The 19,092-nt window shown below is 66.1% G+C and overlaps 1 protein-coding gene across 5 annotated transcripts in view; it reads right to left on the bottom strand.

The window, feature by feature from the left end:
* The window catches only part of CHD5 (chromodomain helicase DNA binding protein 5), a 53,720-nt gene extending 35,418 nt beyond the window's left edge, over window positions 1–18,302 (bottom strand). For all 5 annotated transcript variants that reach the window (XM_070079380.2, XM_070079383.2, XM_070079384.2 and 2 more), the window contains exons 1-3: window positions 18,092–18,302; window positions 7,553–7,680; window positions 69–248 (exon numbers count right to left, since the gene is read on the bottom strand). In XM_070079380.2, coding sequence (XP_069935481.1) covers window positions 69–248; window positions 7,553–7,680; window positions 18,092–18,170 — 387 coding nt within the window. In that variant the 5' untranslated portion in view covers window positions 18,171–18,302. The remainder of the gene's footprint in view (window positions 1–68; window positions 249–7,552; window positions 7,681–18,091) is intronic.
* Window positions 18,303–19,092: the final 790 nt, after the last annotated feature.

Genomic DNA, 19,092 nt, shown 5'->3' with positions numbered 1-19,092 from the left:
AGCACACGCGTGCACACGCGTGCACACACGTGCACACACATGCCACACAGCTCCCGGGAGGGCGTTACCTTCAAGCATCCATCGTCGTTCTCCTCCTCCTCCTCTTCCTTCCGTTTTCGCTTGGCTTTTTTCTCCCTCTTGTCCTTGAGTTTCTTCTTCTTCTTCTTATTAGGGGAGTAGTCGCTGCCCTCACTCTCCGACTTCTCTTCCAGATCCTCCTCGTTCTCCGACAGCTCGTCATGGCTCCCCTGGAAGAGGAGGGGGCGCGGTGAGGGGCCAGCGGCCCCAAGAAGATAAAGTCCTGGTCAATCCATCGACGCCCCCCTGCAGCAACCCGCGGCTCACAGCCCAGCCCTGACACCCAGCCACAGGGCCACCCTGGGGCCAGCACAACTCAAGGTCTCGTGCTCAGAGGCCTCCTTTGCCAGGCAAGCCCAGCTCAGCCTGCTCAGACACCCCTGGAGCGAGCTCAGGTCCTGCTCCACTCACGACCCACTGCCGAGGGATGCTGAGATTAAAAAAAAAAAGATTTATGTATTTGAAAGGCAGAGTTACAAAGAGAGAAAGAAAGAGAGAGGGAGGGAGAGAGAGCTTCCATCTGCTGGTTCACTCCCCAGATGGCTGCGATGAGCAGGGGTGGCCAAGCCAAAGCCAGGAGCCTGGAACTCCATCCGGGTCTCCCACATGGCTGGAGGGGGCCCAGGCGCTCGGGCCATCATCTGCTGCATTGCCAGGCTCACTAGCTGGGAGCTGGATTAGAAGTGGAGCAGCCGAGACTCGAACTGGCATCCAGACGGAATGCTGGGTGCCACAGGCGGCTTAACCCGCTGCACCACAGCGCCGGCCCCAGCGCTGAGAGTTTACCCAGTGCCACGTGACAGGACGTGAAGCCAGGAGGGCGTGATGCCCAGAGTCGAAAGGCAAAGTGCACAGGAGAACCCTGAGCAGCGGGAGATCCGGCACCGTGTGGCCGCCTGGGCTCCAGCACTGAGCGCTCGGCGATGCAGGCATCGATGCAGTCGCCTTTATCCCGTGAAACCCGTGACTGCCGGGGGCGCACCCCGGTTTACCGGCCTGCGAGCTCTCCAGGAGCCCACTCCCACAGTGGCCACCCTGTCTCCATACCAGACAAGGCGATCAGGCGGCCCTTCAGCTTGGCTTGCTTTAGTGCCCTGGTTCTAAGGCAGAAAGTGGCCCATTTATATGGAGATACGCTGTTTGCAGCCAGGGCCACCCCCTAGAAAGGCAGGGCCCCGGGCCTGTGGGAGAGGCTGGCACCCGGGGCTTGGCATCCTTGTGGTTGCTATTAGCTGTTCTCAAGATGAGCAAAGAGAGGGCTGGGAAGAGATGCAGACAGAACAGAAAAGCAAGCTTAGAAAGAGCAGTGGGGTAGAGGGAGGCACGGGGGGTGCGGGGCAGGGGCCTGGAAGGGGGAGAGAAGAGGAGAATGGGGGGCAGCGAGGGTGGCAGGGTCCCCCCTGGAGAACCTTGGGAGGCCCCTGGTCTGACCTCTGCCCTTCAGGCTATAGCACAGTTGATGACCTGCCTTTTCCCAGGAGAGGCTGCAAACAGCTGGATGAGGGTGGGCAGGGTCCCTGAGACCCAGCTGGGAAGGACCCACCACACACCCAGAGTCCCCGACTCTCCCCGCCAGCCTCCTACCTCACAAACCTCGTAAGCCCATGGCGCCCAGAGTAGCAGGCAGCCGGCAGGCAGCGGCAGGAGCAGAGCCCCCCTGGTAAGCCCATGGTGCCCAGAGTAGCAGGCAGCCGGCAGGCAGCGGCAGGAGCAGGGCCTCCCTGGTTCTCCTGTGTGCCGTTTCCCGGAATATTGACTCAATCATGCAGGGCCCCGGGGCAGCTCCCAGCCCAGACACTGCCTGAGCCTGGCCCAGAACTGGTGGCGATTCAGGGTCCCAGGCCACAGAGCCCAGGCTCTGCCTCAGACCTTTCGGGAGATGGGGGTCAGGCAGGGATGTCCATCTTCCCCAGGGTATCAGAGCTCCGCTCCTGGAGAGGCCTGAGAGACAGGATCTACCCGGCTCTCACCCCAGCAAAGGGACGGATGGGAAGAGGGGCCCACTGTGGCGTTCAGCACCATGGACAGGGGCTGATGGAGGAGGCCGCCCAACGGGCAGACCTGCAAACCTGCCAGGGAGGAGGCTGGAGCAGCCACGGCCGATTCCCACGTGGTCTGTCTGTGGGTCCTAGGGCTCCCCAGAGAGGCACTGCCACTTGTGAGCCTAGGAACTGGGCAAATCAGCTTCCTCCGTGACCCAGGAGATCACGTGGGAAGAGACCTTGAACATTCCGACACCAGAGAAAGCCAAGCACAGAGAAACCGTGCTCAGAGACGGACGCAGCCTGGTGAGGGCCAGGCCTTGGCACCACGCCCTGGGCAGGGAACTCGTCCAAGCCACAGCAGCCCTCTGCCCCCAGCAACGCCAAGGCCACGCCCAGACACGAGGCACCCGTGCTCGGCTCTCAGCCAGTCCATCTCTGCTGGATGCCACAGATACAGCCAGGAAAGTGACCCTGCCCACAAAGCGCAGGAAGTGACCCAGCCTCACCCACAGCGTTCCCCAAAACTGGAACCGACTGGGGCAGATTGCACCGAAGTGCCTGTGGACAGTGGCACAACTGGGACAAGAAGGGGCTGTGGTGGTGACACCTCGGGACCGTGACCCCAGCACCTGATGGGAAGCAGGCAGGGCCTCGTCCCAGGGTGCAGCAGAGGCAGAGGGAGAGGAGGGCGGGGCGAGGGAAACAGGGACGGCGCCTCCGGCAGACTGTGCTGTCTGGCAGGAGCCACGGGTGTGCACAGTGGAAGGGGGCGGGGCCAGGCTGGCAGGAGCGCTGAGTGGGGAATGGGAGGACGGAGATCCTCGGAAGGAACGGGCTACAGCCAGGGCACCGCAGCCTCCCCTCTCCCCCGCAGCGGCCTACCCGGGGCTCAGTCCACTGGGGCAGTCGTGGCTCTCCCTCCTAGGTCTGCCTGCGCTGAGACAAAAGCTCTGATTCCCCAAGGCCCCCAGCCCACATCCCCGTCCTGATCCTCAGCCTTCATCAAGCGGAGCCCACGCCCACGGCACCGGGCGCCCGAGCCCGCCCTCCCCACACGCCCAGCCGAGGGTGGGCAGCAGGACTCTGCAGCCTGCAGCTGCTCCAACACTTCTAGAACGGGGCCTCGCTCTCACTGTGGTTTCCAAATCTCTCCTTGCAGAGAAAGAGGGTGGGGGTGGCGGACGGGGACGCTGCAAACCACTCTGAGGTCGACTCGCGGAGTGACCCACAGGAGGGACCCGTGGGGGCACAGGGTCCCATCGAGAGGCGCCGAGAAGGGAGGAGACCCACAGGCAGGAGCAAAGGAGCTGCCCCAGACCTGAACCTCGTGGAGGGGAGCTGTGGGCCGAGCTCCATTCGCAGGGCGACACCCAGGCCCAGACCAGGAATTCCCGAACAGCCCCTAACAGAGCTCCTGGCCGCCTGGAGCCAGGCACGGAAGCAACCACACGAGCCGCGGCTGTGACAACCGGGACGACAGTCGGGCCTTCGACCTTGGCACTGTCCTTCCCGCTACGGCCACCCTGGGCAGGAATGGGGGGGACGCGCCAGTAGGCGCCGCCGGCAAAGCTGCCATAGACTCGGCCCCCAGGCTGCGTGCGAGGAGGTGGGGGCAGGCAGGAGGGGCCTCTGCTGTGAGGCCCCCAGCCCCACGGAGGGCACAGACCACGGCCCTGGGGACGCGGCGCGGGCAGTCCCCACCGCCCTTCCTCCGTCTCAGCTCCATAGATGTTTCTGGATCCAGGCCTCCGTCTCCGTCTCCCTCTCCCTCCCCCCACCCTCCACACTCAACGCCAATGTCGCATCACCCGAAAAAAGGAGGCACCAGAACTCAGACAGAGAGTCTGGGGTCCTTCAAGATGGAGAGGCGAAAAGAAAGAATGAAACAGGAGCCTTCCATTCACCAGGGTTATAAACAGTTATAATCTGGCGCTGAATAATTGGTTGCTATGGCAACCGCTGCAGTACAGGTGGAGATCATTCCCCCCCTGCACGCGGGGGGCTGACAAGGAGGCTCATCTACATATGCTCAGGTTCTGGCTGCAGCCCGGTCATTATGTAAATCAAGATCCACTCCGAGCTGCCCACGCCCCCAGCTGCTGCCCGGGCCACCTGTCAGAGGGGGAAACCACCCGGCCCCTGTCCTGGGACCCTGAATCTGGCCCTCGGGCTGCCGCAAGCTCGGGACCCCTGGCACCTGACAGCCCGACACGGCCAGGCTCTCAGGGACACAGGGGAGGGGCAGCCACGGGCCCAAGGTCATCTCGGGGCCGCCTGGGTTCCACCGGTCACCTGGAGGCCTCCTGTCCACCACGGCCCTGGATGTCTTTTGAGATCGGGCATCGCTTCTCGGCAGAGAGGAAGGAGGGGATGGACGGAAAGGAGGGAGGGTGGGGAGGAAGGCGGGCGTGGGGGAGAGACCGGGAGGGAGGCAGAGGACAGCAGAGACGCTGGGAATGAAGGAAGCAGGGTCCAGCCGGGGGAGAGCCAGAGAGCACGCCCGAGGCCCTGCGAGGGACAGACAGCCAAGAGCCCGAGACGGAGGAGCCCAGACAAAGGCAAGAACACGTCCGAGAAGGCCTGCGTCGGCCAGAGAAGGCAAGAACACTGAGAACGAGAGAGAGGTGGGACCACAACGCGAGGCCACCGCCCCCACCCCGGTCCCGCCTCTGTCCAGAGACCGCCCGGCAACCAGGCTGCTTCCTGACCGGGGTACGGCCCAGCCCTGCGCCCAAAACGGAGGGAGAGCACAGCCAGGCCTGCCTGGGGGTGTGGCAGGGGGAGGGGCAGACGTGCACCTGCTGTGCCCCCACATCTGCACGTGAGAACTGGGCAGACCCAGCCCGAGCCGAGACCTGAGGCCCAGCTGGCCCCGCCCCTCTCTGCCGCCCACGCAGTCTCCATAGAAGAAGTCGCCAGGACAGAAACACCAAGGAGGCCTGGGCAGGGGGCGCCTGAGCAGGAAGTCCTGTCCTTGTCACCAAGCCCCAGCCCCCAGAGCCCGAGTCTGAGGGTGGCGGCGGCAGCGGCAGCAGAACAAAATTTCAGACTCAACCAAAACACCCGGCACCTGCAAGGCGGGGCCCAGCACGCAGCCTGAGGGGCCAGGGGAGGTATCCGCAGTGGAGGGGGCAGGGAGCTGCAGCAGGGGATTCAAGGACCCCCCTGTGTCAAAGGCACCTGGTTCCATGGGGAGCTTCTAGGCCTGGAGTCCTCACGGCTCCCCTGCCTCCACTTCCCCATCTGGGCAATGGACGCAGGGAGGCTCACCCCCCACCCCGTGCCTCAGAGCATAGTCCCGCGGCAGGCAAAGCAGGCCCCCCGTGCCTGGTCTCCCTGCAGGGACCCCCAAACCCAGGTCTCCACCTGCCACACTGACCCGTGGTGGAGGGTGGGGTGTCCTGAGAACAGACATATCAATCCCAGACGCCAGGTTAGACTGAGGACAGAGCTGAGGGGCAGCAAGGCGGCCGGTGGAGGCGGGCTAGGAGCCCAGGGTCCCACCAGAGGAAGAAAGGGCGGTGCCTGGCCGGCGCCGCGGCTCACTTGGCTAATCCTCCACCTGCGGCACTGGCACACCGGGTTCTGGTCCCGGTTGGGGCGCCGGATTCTTTCCCGGTTGCTCCTCTTCCAGGCCAGCTCTCTGCTGTGGCCCGGGAAGGCAGTGGAGGATGGCCCAAGTGCTTGGGCCCTGCACCCGCATGGGAGACCAGGAGGAAGCACCTGGCTCCTGGCTTCGGATCGGCGCAGCGCGCCAGCCGTGGTGGCCATTTTGGGGGTGAACCAACAGAGGGAGGAAGACCTTTCTCTCTGTCTCTCTCTCTCTCACTGTCTAACTCTGCCTGTCAAAAAAAGAAAGGGCAGTGCCTGCACACCCACGCGGGCATGCACAGGCACACATGCACACACACATGCACACACACCTGCTGGGATAGAAGACAGCGGGGGTGGGGCCAGGGCTAGAGAGCACAGCTCTCAGGGCACAGCCCAGACCAAGGGGACTTAAGGGTGCAGACGACGGGGTTGGCGCGAGGCAGGCCCAGGAAGACGCGCAGGGGACAGGCCGGCGAGAAGGACTGACCACCAGCCTCGACGGAGCACGGAGGCAGGACTCACAGAGGTGGTTCCGGCCAGGGCAGGCGGGGCTGACACCTCCCTGCCCCCCACCTCAACAGCAGGCCCTGCCTGGGTGGCCGCTGTGGGGACCGGGGCCCCGCCCCGGCTGACGCCCACACGAGAGGAAGGAATCAGGGCACCCCGAATGCTTCTTTCCCACAGCCACCTCGCACATGAAGGTGCGCTGCTCACCCACATCTGCTCTGCCCCCAAAAATGAGGCAGGCGGGATGGGGACAGAGGACCGAGGCTCAGAGAGGCGTGGGCAGCAGCTCCCGCCCCCCCCAGCCACCACCATCTCCTCCTCCCTGGGGGTCTCCCCACTCCTGCATCCCCTGGAGCCACCAGAGAAACCCACAGAGCCGAGTCACACACGCCTTGTTCCTGTTCACACCACGCCTCTCAGTGACCCCAAGTCACTCAGGGGACAGCGTGAAGTCACTGGGGGCCGCCAGGCGTCTGCCTCGAGAGCACCCAGGAACACCCAGCAGGTGCGGCAGCCTGAGCCGGGGCCTGCTCCTCTGGGTCTTCTCCAGCCCCCCTCCCCTGCTTCCTTGTGCACTGCCTGGGGCTCCCCAGCCGCCTTCCCTGGGCTCTCCCCCAGCAAGGCTGAGTCAGGTGGGTCCCCTTGGGGCGGGCCAGCCAGGGAGGACCAGGCCTGGTCGGTGGCAAGCTGGACACGGCTGTCAGCCCTGGATCCAGATCTCAGCATGGCCACAGCCACGGGCAAGGCCCCCCTGTGCCTGCACTCCCTAGACTGTGAGGTGAGGTGCACAGCCCCACCCAGCCCTGAGTCTGCCTGGAGCCACAGAGCTCCCAAGAGCCGGGCAACTGGCACACGGGGAGGGGTGGGAGGCGGCTATTCCGAGTAGGCGGGGCTTCAGCGCCAGTGGTGCCCGTCGTCCCGGCCCACGGTTCCCGAGGCTGAGCTGCAAGATGCAGCGAGTCCCCGAAGCTCCTGCAGCCTCGGGGGGCAGCGCTCAGCCGGGCACAGCCCACCGGCCCTGGTCACAGCCTCTCCTGCCGGACGGCTCAGAACCAGAGGTGCAGGGGTCGCACGGCTTCCAGGAGAGCCGCCCTGCCCCTCGCGGCCGCCCACTTCTCCCACCTCCGCCCTCTCCATCAGGACGCAGTGAGAGGACACGGGGCAGCCAGGCGGGCAGTGAGCGGCAGCGAGGGCTGGGGCCAGGCAGCCCCCGCGCAGGACAGCCAGGCCAGGAGGGAGGACGCCTGCTGCAGAAACAGGCGCTTGGTTCTGCCAGGGAAGGGCCCCCAGACGCCGCACCCCGCACACTCAGCTCTCGCCGCCTCCCACTTGCAGGCCAGGGAGTCGGGCCCCCCCCCCCGCCCCGGCGGCAGCGACGCGGCCCTCACCTCCTTCTTCTTCCGCTTCCCCTTGGACCTGCTCTCCTTCAGCTTCTTGGATTTCTTCTTCTTGGGGAGGCTCACGGGCTCCACAGGGAAGAAGTCCTCGAAGCCTTCAAGGCCACCATCCTCTTCCTCTGCAAGTCAGAAGGGGGGGTTACTCCTCCGCTTCCCAGGGAGGCCCCCGGCCCAGCGGCACCCAGCCAGGCCTCTGTGCCCCCCCAGACCTGTTGAGGCGGGAGACAAGGCTGTGCCTGCTCACCCCCCCCCCCGCCTTCCCCTCCCCACAGGGTGGGACCACCACCCCCTGCCCCCTGCAGTAGAGCTCAGAGCCGAACCCTGACAAACCCCCTACGCAGCCTCGTCGATGCGGCTCCCAGGGAGGAGGCTGCCCCCACCCAACCACAAAGCCGCCCCGGCTGGCCCAGGGCGGGGTCACAGCCGGAGGACGGGGCCTGAACGAGGCCCCGTGCTGCACTCCTGAGGCCCGCGGCGCCTGGAAGGCAGCGCATGAACGCAGGACAGCAAGACGCTCAGCTCCTCACCCCGGGGACCGCACGGAGCTGGCCCGCCAAGTGCCGTGAGCAGAGAGGAGACCCTCCCCAGGAGGACGCCAGGGTCCTCCGTGGGTCTGACAGGACCCCCTAGTGGGGAATCAAAGACCACACTACTCCCTCCCTGATCCACTTACACACACACCCCACAGCATATGCACAGATACACACACTGGCACACACCGGCACACACACACGTACATCAGCACAGGTGCACACATAGGCACAAGGACACACACAGGTACACACCCACAGTACACACACAGGTACACACACAGCACGCACACACAGTACACACACAGTACACACACAGGTACACACCCACAGTACACACACAGGCACACACACACAGCGCACACACAGTACACACACACAGTACACACACACAGTACACACACAGGTACACACACACAGTACACACACAGGTACACACACAGGTACACACCCACAGTACACACACACAGTACACACACACAGTACAAACACAGTACACACACAGGTACACATGGATAGATGCACACATAGGCACAAGGACACACACAGGTACACACCCACAGTACACACACAGGCACACACACACAGTACACACAGGTACACACCCACAGTACACACACAGGTACACACACACAGTACACACACAGGTACACACACACAGCACACACACAGGTATACACACACAGTACACACACAGGTACACACACACAGTACACACACAGGTACACACACAGGTACACACCCACAGTACACACACACAGTACACACACAGGTACACACACACAGTACAAACACAGTACACACACAGGTACACATGGATAGATGCACACATAGGCACAAGGACACACACAGGTACACACCCACAGTACACACACAGGCACACACACACAGTACACACACAGGTACACACACACAGTACACACACAGTACACACACAGGTACACACACACAGCACAGCCAGCACAGAGACACATGCACAGGTACACATGGATAGGTGCATACATAGGCACAAGGACACACACAGGTACACACCCACAGCACACACACAGTACACACCCACAGTACACACACAGGTACACACCCACAGTACACACACAGGTACACACACACAGCACACACACAGGTACACACACACAGTACACACACAGGTACACACCCACAGCACACACACAGTACACACACACACAGCCAGCACAGAGGCACATGCTGAGGTACACAGTGGTACACACGTAGGTGAATACATAGGGACAATTACATGCACAGGCACACACACACGTGCACACACAGTTGTAAACACACACAGCACAGCCAGCACAGAGGCACACACATAGGTATACACTGCACACACACACAGGTACACGTGGATAGATAGGTGCATACACAGGCACAAGGACACACACAGGTACACACTGGTCCACACCAGACCCATCCCCACGACAGGGTGCCGAGTGACCCTGGCTGGGCACCCAGCAGGACAGGAAGTCCTGCAGAGCCCAGCCCCCACGGTCCCAGATCTGAAGCCCCCCACGACTCCGGGACCCCTCACTCATGCCAAGCCTGCCAAGGCCGGGGGGAGTGGCGTGGCTTTGACCCCCACCCTACAGGTGGGGCTCCAGGGATGAACCCTGCTGTGGGGACCTGGGGGTGAGCAAGGGTGGCCAAGCACACAGTGGCCAGCACCAGGCATGGGCCAGCGAGGGGAGGGGGTCTTCTGGGGCCGAGCAAGAAAACGACAAAAGAAACAAAGCACACGGTGGGGGGGGAGGATCCATCAACCCCTGGGGACAAAGGAAGCTCCCAAAAGGGACACCCTCCAGGAGTCCACCAGCACCCTGGCCCCAGTGCCTCTGCAGGCTCATCCCACCCCACACACCCCCGCAACGCCAGGGGTGCCAGGCGCAGGAGCCAACCAGGTCCGCCTGCCTGGGGTGGGGGACACAGCAGGGGGTATGCCCAGAGGCTGAGGACAGCCTCTCGGACCCCCGGGCGGCCCCTAGGTGATGCTCACACGGGAGCAGGCAGTGCATCGCCTGCTGAACCAAGTTCAAAGACGGACACTCCCCCCCCCCCGCCCCTGCAAGTTCCACTCTACCCGTCATGGTCGCCCCACATGCACAGTGCAGACAAGACAGCGGCCTGCAGGTGCGAGGACCCAGGTGAGCACGCCCTGGACGGGCCCAGCATCTGCCTCCCGCCCTCTACACGGGTCCACCCACTCCGCCTGGCCCCTCTGGCCTAGACTCGCACAGGAGGTGGGAGCTGTTCCCATCACCCACCCACCAAATGGGTGCAGCTCAGTCACCCCAGCCCTGGAGGGCACAGGTGGCCAGGGGAAGCCCCTCCCACCCCCCAGGGCCAGCGGCACACACACCATCCCCCCGGGGAAGGTGGGGCTGCACAGCTTTCGGGTCGCCCCACACCCCAGGACGCCCTCCAGGGTGGCCTGCAAACCCTGTCCCTCATCCAGTCCCCAGGAGTCCAGGGGCATGGCCGATGCCAGCTCCCTTCAGGCTCAGAGCGTGTGCAGAGCAAGCACAGAGGTGGAGAGAGGGACTGGAAGCTGCCACCGGGGAGGCGGCTGCCCGTGGGCTGAGCGCCAGCCGTCCAGGAACCACAGAGGGTGCGGGCGGGGGACGGGGCCGTGTCGAGGGCACCGCTGCCTCGGTCTGGGTAGGATGACGGGATGCAGGCAGTGCTGCACCCCAAAGTGGAGCTCATGGGGGCCAGCCCTGGAGGCCCTCCCTCGAGACCCCAGCCCGTCACTGGAGCCCCCACGTCGGAGGGGCAGGGACTTTCTGAACCAGTTGAACATATGCATGGGGCCCCACCGATGTCCTGAAGCAGAGCAATGTGGGGGCAGGGGGCAGTGTCAGGGCCAGCACGGCCAATGGGGTGCCCATCCACACCTGCCCCCCACCTCCACTCCCCCGGCACCACGGAGACCGCCTGGGCAGAGCCACCCCCACACCCTGGCAGTGCCCAGCAGCGGTTATGTAACAGGCTCCGGGCTGATGCAATCGTGAGAGGGGGGCCTCTCCCCGCCTCCCCCCACCCGGCGTCCCCCGCCCCCTCCCGGCAGGACAGTCCCCAGACACAGGAAGTGCAGCCCAGAACCCAGTCCCTGACTGGCCAACTGGCCAGCACAACAGACGAGGGGACGCACAGGTGGCTGCGGGAGGGTCTAGAAGGAAGCCTGTGTTCAAACATCAGGCTGGGGAGGAGGGCAGAGAGAGCCCCCACCACGGCCAGCCCCCCTCCCCACCACGCCCAGCCCACCCTCCCCACCACTGCCCCACCCTCCACACCACGCCCAGCCCACCCCCCCCACCACGCCCAGCCCACCCTCTTCCCCCTCTCCACACCACGCCCGGCCCACCCTCCCCCCTCTCCACACCACGCCCAGCCCACCCTCCACACCACGCCCGGCCCACCCTCCCCCCTCTCCACACCACACCCAGCCCACCCTCTTCCCCCTCTCCACACCACGCCCAGCCCACCCTCCCCCCGCTCCCCACCACGCCCAGCCCACCCTCCCCCCTCTCCACACCACGCCCAGCCCACCCTCCCCCCGCTCCACACCACGCCCAGCCCACCCTCCCCCCCCTCCACACCACGCCCGGCCCACCCTCCCCACCACTGCCCCACACTCCACACCACGCCCAGCCCACCCTCCCCCCGCTCCCCACCACGCCCAGCCCACCCTCCCCCCTCTCCACACCACGCCCAGCCCACCCTCCCCACCACTGCCCCACACTCCACACCACGCCCAGCCCACCCTCCCCCCTCTCCACACCACGCCCTGCCCACCCTCCCCACCACGCCCGGCCCACCCTCCACACCACCGCCCCACACTCCCTGCCTGCAGCTGCCCCCGGAGCTCCCCCCCAGGAAGGTTCTGGAACTCCCACTCCAGGTGGGGGCCCACTCCCGCCCACCCCCATCTCTGACAGGCCCTTCCTCTTCCTGAAGACGTCCCAGGCCTGACCGCCTAAGAACCGGCCCTCCCCTCACCCGCCCATCTTCACAGGAGCCCGGCTTTCCTCCTCCGCTCGGCCCCCGGCCCCTCTTCTGCAATGGGCCCAGGCTTCTTAAAACCAACCTGGGGAGTCACCCGAGCAATGCCACCATCGGCCACTCCCGGGGGGCCCCAGCCCTGGCCCCCATCAGGCAGAGAGCACAGGCTCAGTGGTTCTCCCCCTCCCCCTGCACTAGGGTGGGGGACCCAAGGCAAGAGTGGCCTTGTCCTGCCAGCGCTGGCCCCTGGCAGCTGCCCACTGCACTCTGGCCCGCCCGGCTGAGCCGGGCCTGCCAGCCCTCCCCCCAGGGCCCGAGTCTCCATCGATCGGAACGGCTATAATTAGGACCCATTAGCCGGTTACCTCCCACCTCCTGAGCTGCCCACTGGCCCCAGAGCGGGCCTGGGGGTACTGCTGCTGAGACGGGGAGGGGACAGGACAGAGGCTGGAGTGTCCAGGGTGACACTCCCCCGTCCCTGGCTAGGGTGGGTCAGCCGGGGTAACACACCATCACAGCAGGGCGGGGTGCAGGGTGCCGGCTGGGTGCCGTTACCATCCCCACTTACAGATGTGGAAACTGAAGCTCACACATTGCCGTAACTCGCTCACCCCTCAGTCTCACGGCTGGAAGGGGGGCCAGCCAGGTCTGAACCCCGGCAGGCGGCTCTGCCGTGGTGCGCAGCCCCCCCACCCCTTCCCCCAGGCATGGGCCCTCCCACCCCGGCGCCTCGTGCCAAGCTTGGGACTGCACTCTGGGGTCACTGAGAGTCCATGGTCTGGAAGGTGGCAGGGCCCCTCGGAGGCTCCAGGCGGGTCCTCACAAACATTCTGGGCTGTGCCCGGCTCGGGCCCCAGCACGGCCCCACCTGCTTCCTCTGGGGACCCGAGGGAAAGAAATGGGGAGAAATTAGGGCATCTGATTCTCCGCGATCTAAGTAAGGATCCTGCAGCCGAGATGAGGGCACCACCGCCAGGGTCTAAAAGGCTCAGCTCCCACTGCCCCCTCCAGGGCAGGGGAGGGGGCCCCTCTGGCTCTCTCCCCCAGCCCCACCCGCTGGCCAGCCAGCCCAGCACCAAGCAGGAAAGGCGGCCCCCTGGTGGTCAGGAGCAGTACTGGAGGATGGCTCCCCCTGGCTCTTCCCGCTTCTCCATCTGTGAAATGGGGCTAACGCCATAGCCTTCCACGGGCGATGGTGCCAAAGAGAAATTGTGAGCGACAAGTGCAGCGGATGCGCTGTGCCAGCCCAGCAATGGCAAGCAGGGCCCGGGGAAGCCCAGGGGGTCAGAGGGTGGGAGGTGATGGGGGAGGGGGAGGCTATGCCTGGTTTGGGCACTGTAGGCCCAGGGCTGTCAGGGCCGTGCCAGGCTGGCCGAAGATGAGGCCAGGCTACAGTCCCCGTCAGTCTAGGACTTCTGGGCCGCTAAGGGTGGCCGTGCTCCCCCCTAAGAGACATTCATCATTTATTTACGACACTTAACAAAACCCAGACATCACCTCATTGGCGTCTCATCAAAAGAAAGCATCGGTCCCGGGCGCGGAGTGGGGAGGAGAGGGGAGGGGGGGGAGGCTTTTCCCCAGGTGACCAGGATCTGTGGGGACAGTGCGCAGGGGGCCCAGGACAGGCTGGGGAGAGGCCCCCGAGCCGGCCTGGGGCATGGATGGGGAAGAAGGGGAGACAGGCAAGGAGCGGGGGGGCCGGGGGGGGGGGGCAGGGAAACGCAGGAAGAAAGGGCCAGAGCCGGCCGGCCGGCAGACATGCAGACCAGGAGGACCGAGCAAGAGGAAGGAGAAAATGCCAGAGCCGCCAAGGTAGGGCGACGGTGCTCCCTGCAAACGCCCCAGAGCCGCCGAGGTAGGGCGACGGTGCTCCCTGCAAACGCCCCAGAGCCGCCGAGGTAGGGCGACGGTGCTCCCTGCAAACGCCCCAAGGTCAGACCCCGGGCCCTGTGCTCAGCTCCTGGCTCAGAGGCGGCACTCGAGAGACCTGTGTTGGGAGGGAGATGGATGGACGGAGGGACAAACAGATGGTGGATAAAGACAGTGGATAGGTGGACTTAAGGTGAATGATGGCGACGGTATGAGGGGATGGGTGAATGACAGGTGAATGGAGAGAATGACGGACAGACAGATGGACAAACGGCGGGTGGATGGGTGGATGGTGGACAGATGGGTGGATGATGGCATGGGTGATGTTAGTTGCTTGGTTTTAGGGGTAGACAGGTAGATGTCCAGGTGGGCAGCATAAAGAATGGACAGATGATTGAATCAAGGAGGAAAGGAGACATGGATCTTGTTTCCTGGGAGGACAGAGGCCAGGTGCCCAGCACACTGCCCAGTGGCTTGGCTAGCGGGCTGCTGCTTCTCACAAAGCTGATCAAGGAGCGTTAACTACAATCAGGAGTTAGTGTCCCCCTGGGACGCCCCAGCGCACACTTCCCATAGGGGTAAGTCACGAAAGCACAGGCTGGGAGTCATGCCCGTCACTCTGTGCTGGCCCCTGCGTCCGAGAAGGCCCAAGGGCTACACAGCTAGGCCTAGTCCTGGGACCGGGGAGTGATCACCCTTCACGTGTGCCTGGGGCCAGAGTGGCCACCCCGCCCTGCCAGGGAAGCCTGGGCTCACCGGCCTTGGCCGCGATTGGACTAGAACGGAGAGCCGGCTGGCCCAGCAGGAGCCGCATCTTCTGCCAGGCCCCTCCCCTGCCTCCCTCCAGCCCCACCGGGCTTCCCGCTCCCCCGAGCTTACTGGACAAAGGTGCAAGTCCTGGAAGCATTTCCTTAGGGAAGGCAGACAGCTGCCCCTCGGAGGGTGCCACTTACGCCAGCCACAGCTAACTGGGCACCCATTATGTGCTGGGCACTGTGACCTAAATGTTCCACGTGCACCCTCTCACCAGTCTCACAATAATCCTCTATGAGGTAGCCAGTGCAGTGTCCCCATTCTACAACCGGGGACACTGAGGCACAGCGGGCTAAGAAGCCTGCCCAAGGCCACTCGGCGAACAAGGGCAGAGCTGGGAATCGAGTCCTCACTCTGAGCAGGCTCCAGAGCTGGCGGCTGCCAGGCCCTGCGCTGGAACCAGGTGGGCACCCAGCCCGCGTCCTGCTCAGAGCGGTGGGCACCCAGCCCGCGTCCTGCTCGGAGCAGGCTCAGCCCCTTCCCAGGTGGGAACCCAGAAAGTCACCAGGCGAGCCGGGACAGCAGGAGCAGGAGGGGCAGACGAAGCAGAGTTGGAAGAACAAAGATCGGCCGAGCCGCGGGGTGTGGGGTTGACATGCCCCACACCGGAGGCCCTGGCACCGTCCCTGGCACCGTCCCTGGCTCCGCTTCCTGGCTCCAGCTGCCGACTAACGCGCACCCCACAAGGCAACGGTGACGGCTCGAGTAACTGAGTTTCTGCCACCTTCGTGGGAGACCTGGAAGGAGTCCCCGGCTCCCGATGTCGGCCCCTGTTCAGCTGTCAGTGGGCACTGAGGAGTGAACCAGTGGGTGGGACACTCGCGCTCTCCTCTCTCCCTCTCTCTCTCTCTCTCTCTCCCCCCCTCAATGTCTCTGTCCATCTTGTTGCCTCTCAAAATAAATAATTGTTTAAAAAAAAAAAAAAAAACAGTGTGACAGCTCCCCAGAGGTAAGCTCCTCCATCCACTGGCTCAGGTGTGCAGGGGCAGCCGCGAAGCCAGGGCCCAGGGCCGGGGGCCAGGCAGCACCCCCGGAGATACAAGGCCTGGGCTGTGCCGTCCTCACATCCAGGGGGCCAGGGATGACCTAGGGGTAGTCAGCAAGCGGTCAAAGGACTGGCCCTCCGGGGCCCAGACACAGCAGGAGACTGCCGGCGACACTGCAGGTGGCAGTGACTGGCACCAGGCCCAGGCGGCATTACTGAGTCTGGGAGGGACCAGCACTTGACCAGGAGGTCAAGGAGGGCCTCCCTCGGTGGGATTAGAGCTGGGACCTAAATGACCGGAAGGTGGCTGTGAACAGAGGCCACGGCCAGGGCCCAAGGGCAGGGCAGAGCACGAACAGGCCCGTGCGGCTTACGCGGGGGATATATGGGCGGACTAGCACCAGGGCTTCTCCACCCACTGGAGCTGGGAGTTGGGGGTGGGGTGGGGTCCAGAATCTGATGTGTATTGACAAGGTGACCCTGGTTCAGAGTGGACAGTGGTCAGGGAGTGACCAGAGCCTGCGAGAACCAGGAGGAGGGGACTGAGGCCTGGCCCAGAGTGTGAAGCGGGGCCGGGAGCTGGGGAGGGCCCCAGAGCGGAGCAGCTCATCTCGCTGACGGGGAGGCTGGGACCCCACGGCCAAGGGGTGGAAGCAGGACACCCCCCCACAGGGCTCCGGGGACAACCCCGCCCTGTCCTGCTCCGGAGGGGGAGAATGGGGAAGGGCACCCTCCCTGGCCAGAACAGTCGGTGCCCACTACCCAGGGGCCACCTCCGCCAGCCCCCGCCCCCCAAGCTCCACGCTCTGATGCCACCAGGCAGTGTCAGCGGGGCGAGGGAGCTGCAGCCTCCATCAGAGAGCAGGTGAAGTCCCGGACACGGGCCTGCTGAGGGCACCTGCCAGCTGCCACTGGCCCAGCAGAGCCACAGAGGACTCTCCCAGGACTCTGCGCCTGGCTCAGCGGGAGGGGGGAGCAGCCACAGGTTTCCTGGCCACGCAGGCTGCCGTGTGCCCCTTGGAGGCGTGGGTGATTCCACCCGTCGGAGCTGCAATGTTCATCATTGTTCCAGCAACCTTGCCCCCTGGGGGGGCACCCCACACCCACCTCTACTCCCCCAGCCCCGGGGGGCTCTCTACCAACTTGGCCTGACTTCCTAAAGACAAGGTGAGGGCCAAGTCCTGCAGGGGCCTAAGCAGGCCAAGATGAGGGGGCCTGGGTGGACACTGAGGCGTGGGGGAGCCAGGGGCCCGGGCCAGCCGGCGGGGTGGGGGGGAACCCCCCCAAGGAGGAGCCACAAGCAACCCAGGAGCTGCTGTGCCTCTTTGTGCACAACCAGGGCTGGGGTGCCGGCCTGTGCAACATTCTTCCCCTTGGGGAAGACTCTGCTGAGGGGCAGGTGCATGCTTCTGAGAGGCCCGGAAGGGAGGGGGCGTCCCGGAAGGGAGGGGGAAAGGCGGGTTCACAGGGTGAGGCCGGGCCCAGCTGTGCCAGGTGCGGAACGGCCGGGGATGAGCCGGGAGCAGTTGGGTACAGAAGAGCCTGTCGGGTAACCCCCGGCGCACAGCCCTATGTATGCCGAATTCTGACCGGGGAACAGCAGAGAGATGCCAAGGACAGGGGCGGTGGCCCTGGGGCGCCAGGCCGGCAATCAGGGCAGGGTGGGCTTGCAAGGCCACCACCCCGAGCGAGGCAGGGTAGGAGACAGCGGAGGGCGCCAGGGCGCGCCTGGAGGACGCGGGCGGCCCGGCAAAGTCCCAGCACCCCAGCGGCCGCGAGAGACGGGAGCAGAGTCCCAGCCCGCGCGCCCCTGCACCGTGCCCTCGAGGGCCCGGCGGGAAGCCGCCCCAGCCCGGGTGCTCGCCGGGACCCCGAGCCCCAACCCCGTCCTCGCCGCGCTCTGGGCCCCACCCAGCCCGTCCCGGGGCCGACGTGGGCTGGGGGCCAGCTCCCGGCTGCCCGCCGCGAGGCCAGCATCGCGCGGCGGCGGGGCCGGAGCGCTGGGCGCGCCGCGCCAGGAGCGAGCGCGATTCCCGCCCCTTTCAAGGGCACGCGGGCTGACCCCGCCGGCGCCGCGCCCCCTCCCCGCCGGGGCGCCCCGCGCAGGCCGACGCCCGCCGTCCTCTGCCCTCCCGGCCCGCGCCCAGGCGCGGGGGCCCGGACCGCACCCCGCCCTCGGCCGCGCCCCGGCGCTTGCCCGGCCCCGCGCCCTTGGCCGCGCGGCGCCAGCCGGGCGGGAGCGCAGCCCGCAGCCCGGGCGCCCCTCCCGCGCGCCTCGCGCCCCCGCCGCCCCGGCCGCGCCACCCCCGCGCCCCTCACCTGACATCTGCTCTTCGTTCTCCATCTCCCCGGCGAACAGCCGCGGCAGCTCCTCCTCGGTGCCCAGCGGGCCCCGCATGCCCGGCGCGGGGGGGGAGGGGAGGTGGGCGCCCCCCTCCCGCCGGGCGCGGTGCCAGCCTTAACCCGTGCGCTGCCGGACGGGCGCGCGCGGCGGGCGAGGCGGCCTCGGCGAGAAGATGGCGGCCGCCTGCCCCCCCACCCCCCCAAACCGCCACCCCCCGTCCCGAGCCCCCTTCCTCGCGGCCGCCTGCGCCTGCTCCCCGCAAAGCCAGCGCCGCTCCGCCCGCCGCGCCCGCAGCCCGAGTCCCGCAGCCGGCCGAGGGTGGCGGCGGCAGCGCCGGCGGCACGGCGGCGCGGCGGGGGGGCGGCACACATGCCCGGATTGTGACGTCCAGTCTGGTTGCTGTGGCAACCCCATCCCATCGTTCCGGCAGCGCGACTAGTTAACAGCGGAGAACAAGTTAGGGGACTAGTCCTGGGTCTCCGGATGCAGGTGGCGGCTGGGGCGCTCCGGCAGGGGGCGCCGTCGAGGCGCCCGCGCGGGGCCCCGACGGCCGAGTGGCGGCCGGGACTGTGCGGCCCCGGCGCGGTGGGAGGCGGGAGGCGGCGCCCCCGCGCGCCCGCAGCCCTGCTGGCGCCGCCACCACGCGCGCGGGGGCGTTCGGCCCTCGGGTCGGGTCCCCGAGGGCCCGGGGCGGGGTCCGTGCCGGCCAGCAGCCGGCTTGCCCCGCACGGCGCTGTCCGGCGCGGGTCGCGCCCTGCGCCCGGCTCCGGGCTCTGCGCGCTCCTCACCCCTCTGGAAAGAGGATGAGCAGAGCAGGCTCTCGGCGACTGGGGAAGGGATGCCCCCGACGCAGCGGGTCTGATGCCTCCCCAGCGTCGCCCGGACGGGCTCCTCCTCTCGCCCCGCGCCGCGTGTCCTCTCCCGGAGGCCCGTAGGGCCGGCTGTGCCCGGTCCCGACCCAGGCAGACCCCTGGGG

Source organism: Oryctolagus cuniculus, chromosome 7, assembly GCF_051225735.1.
Source record: "Oryctolagus cuniculus isolate XC-2025 breed Fujian yellow rabbit chromosome 7, ASM5122573v1, whole genome shotgun sequence".
Classification (NCBI taxonomy): Eukaryota; Metazoa; Chordata; class Mammalia; order Lagomorpha; family Leporidae; genus Oryctolagus; species Oryctolagus cuniculus.
This window is presented reverse-complemented; position numbering and strand designations above follow the sequence as displayed.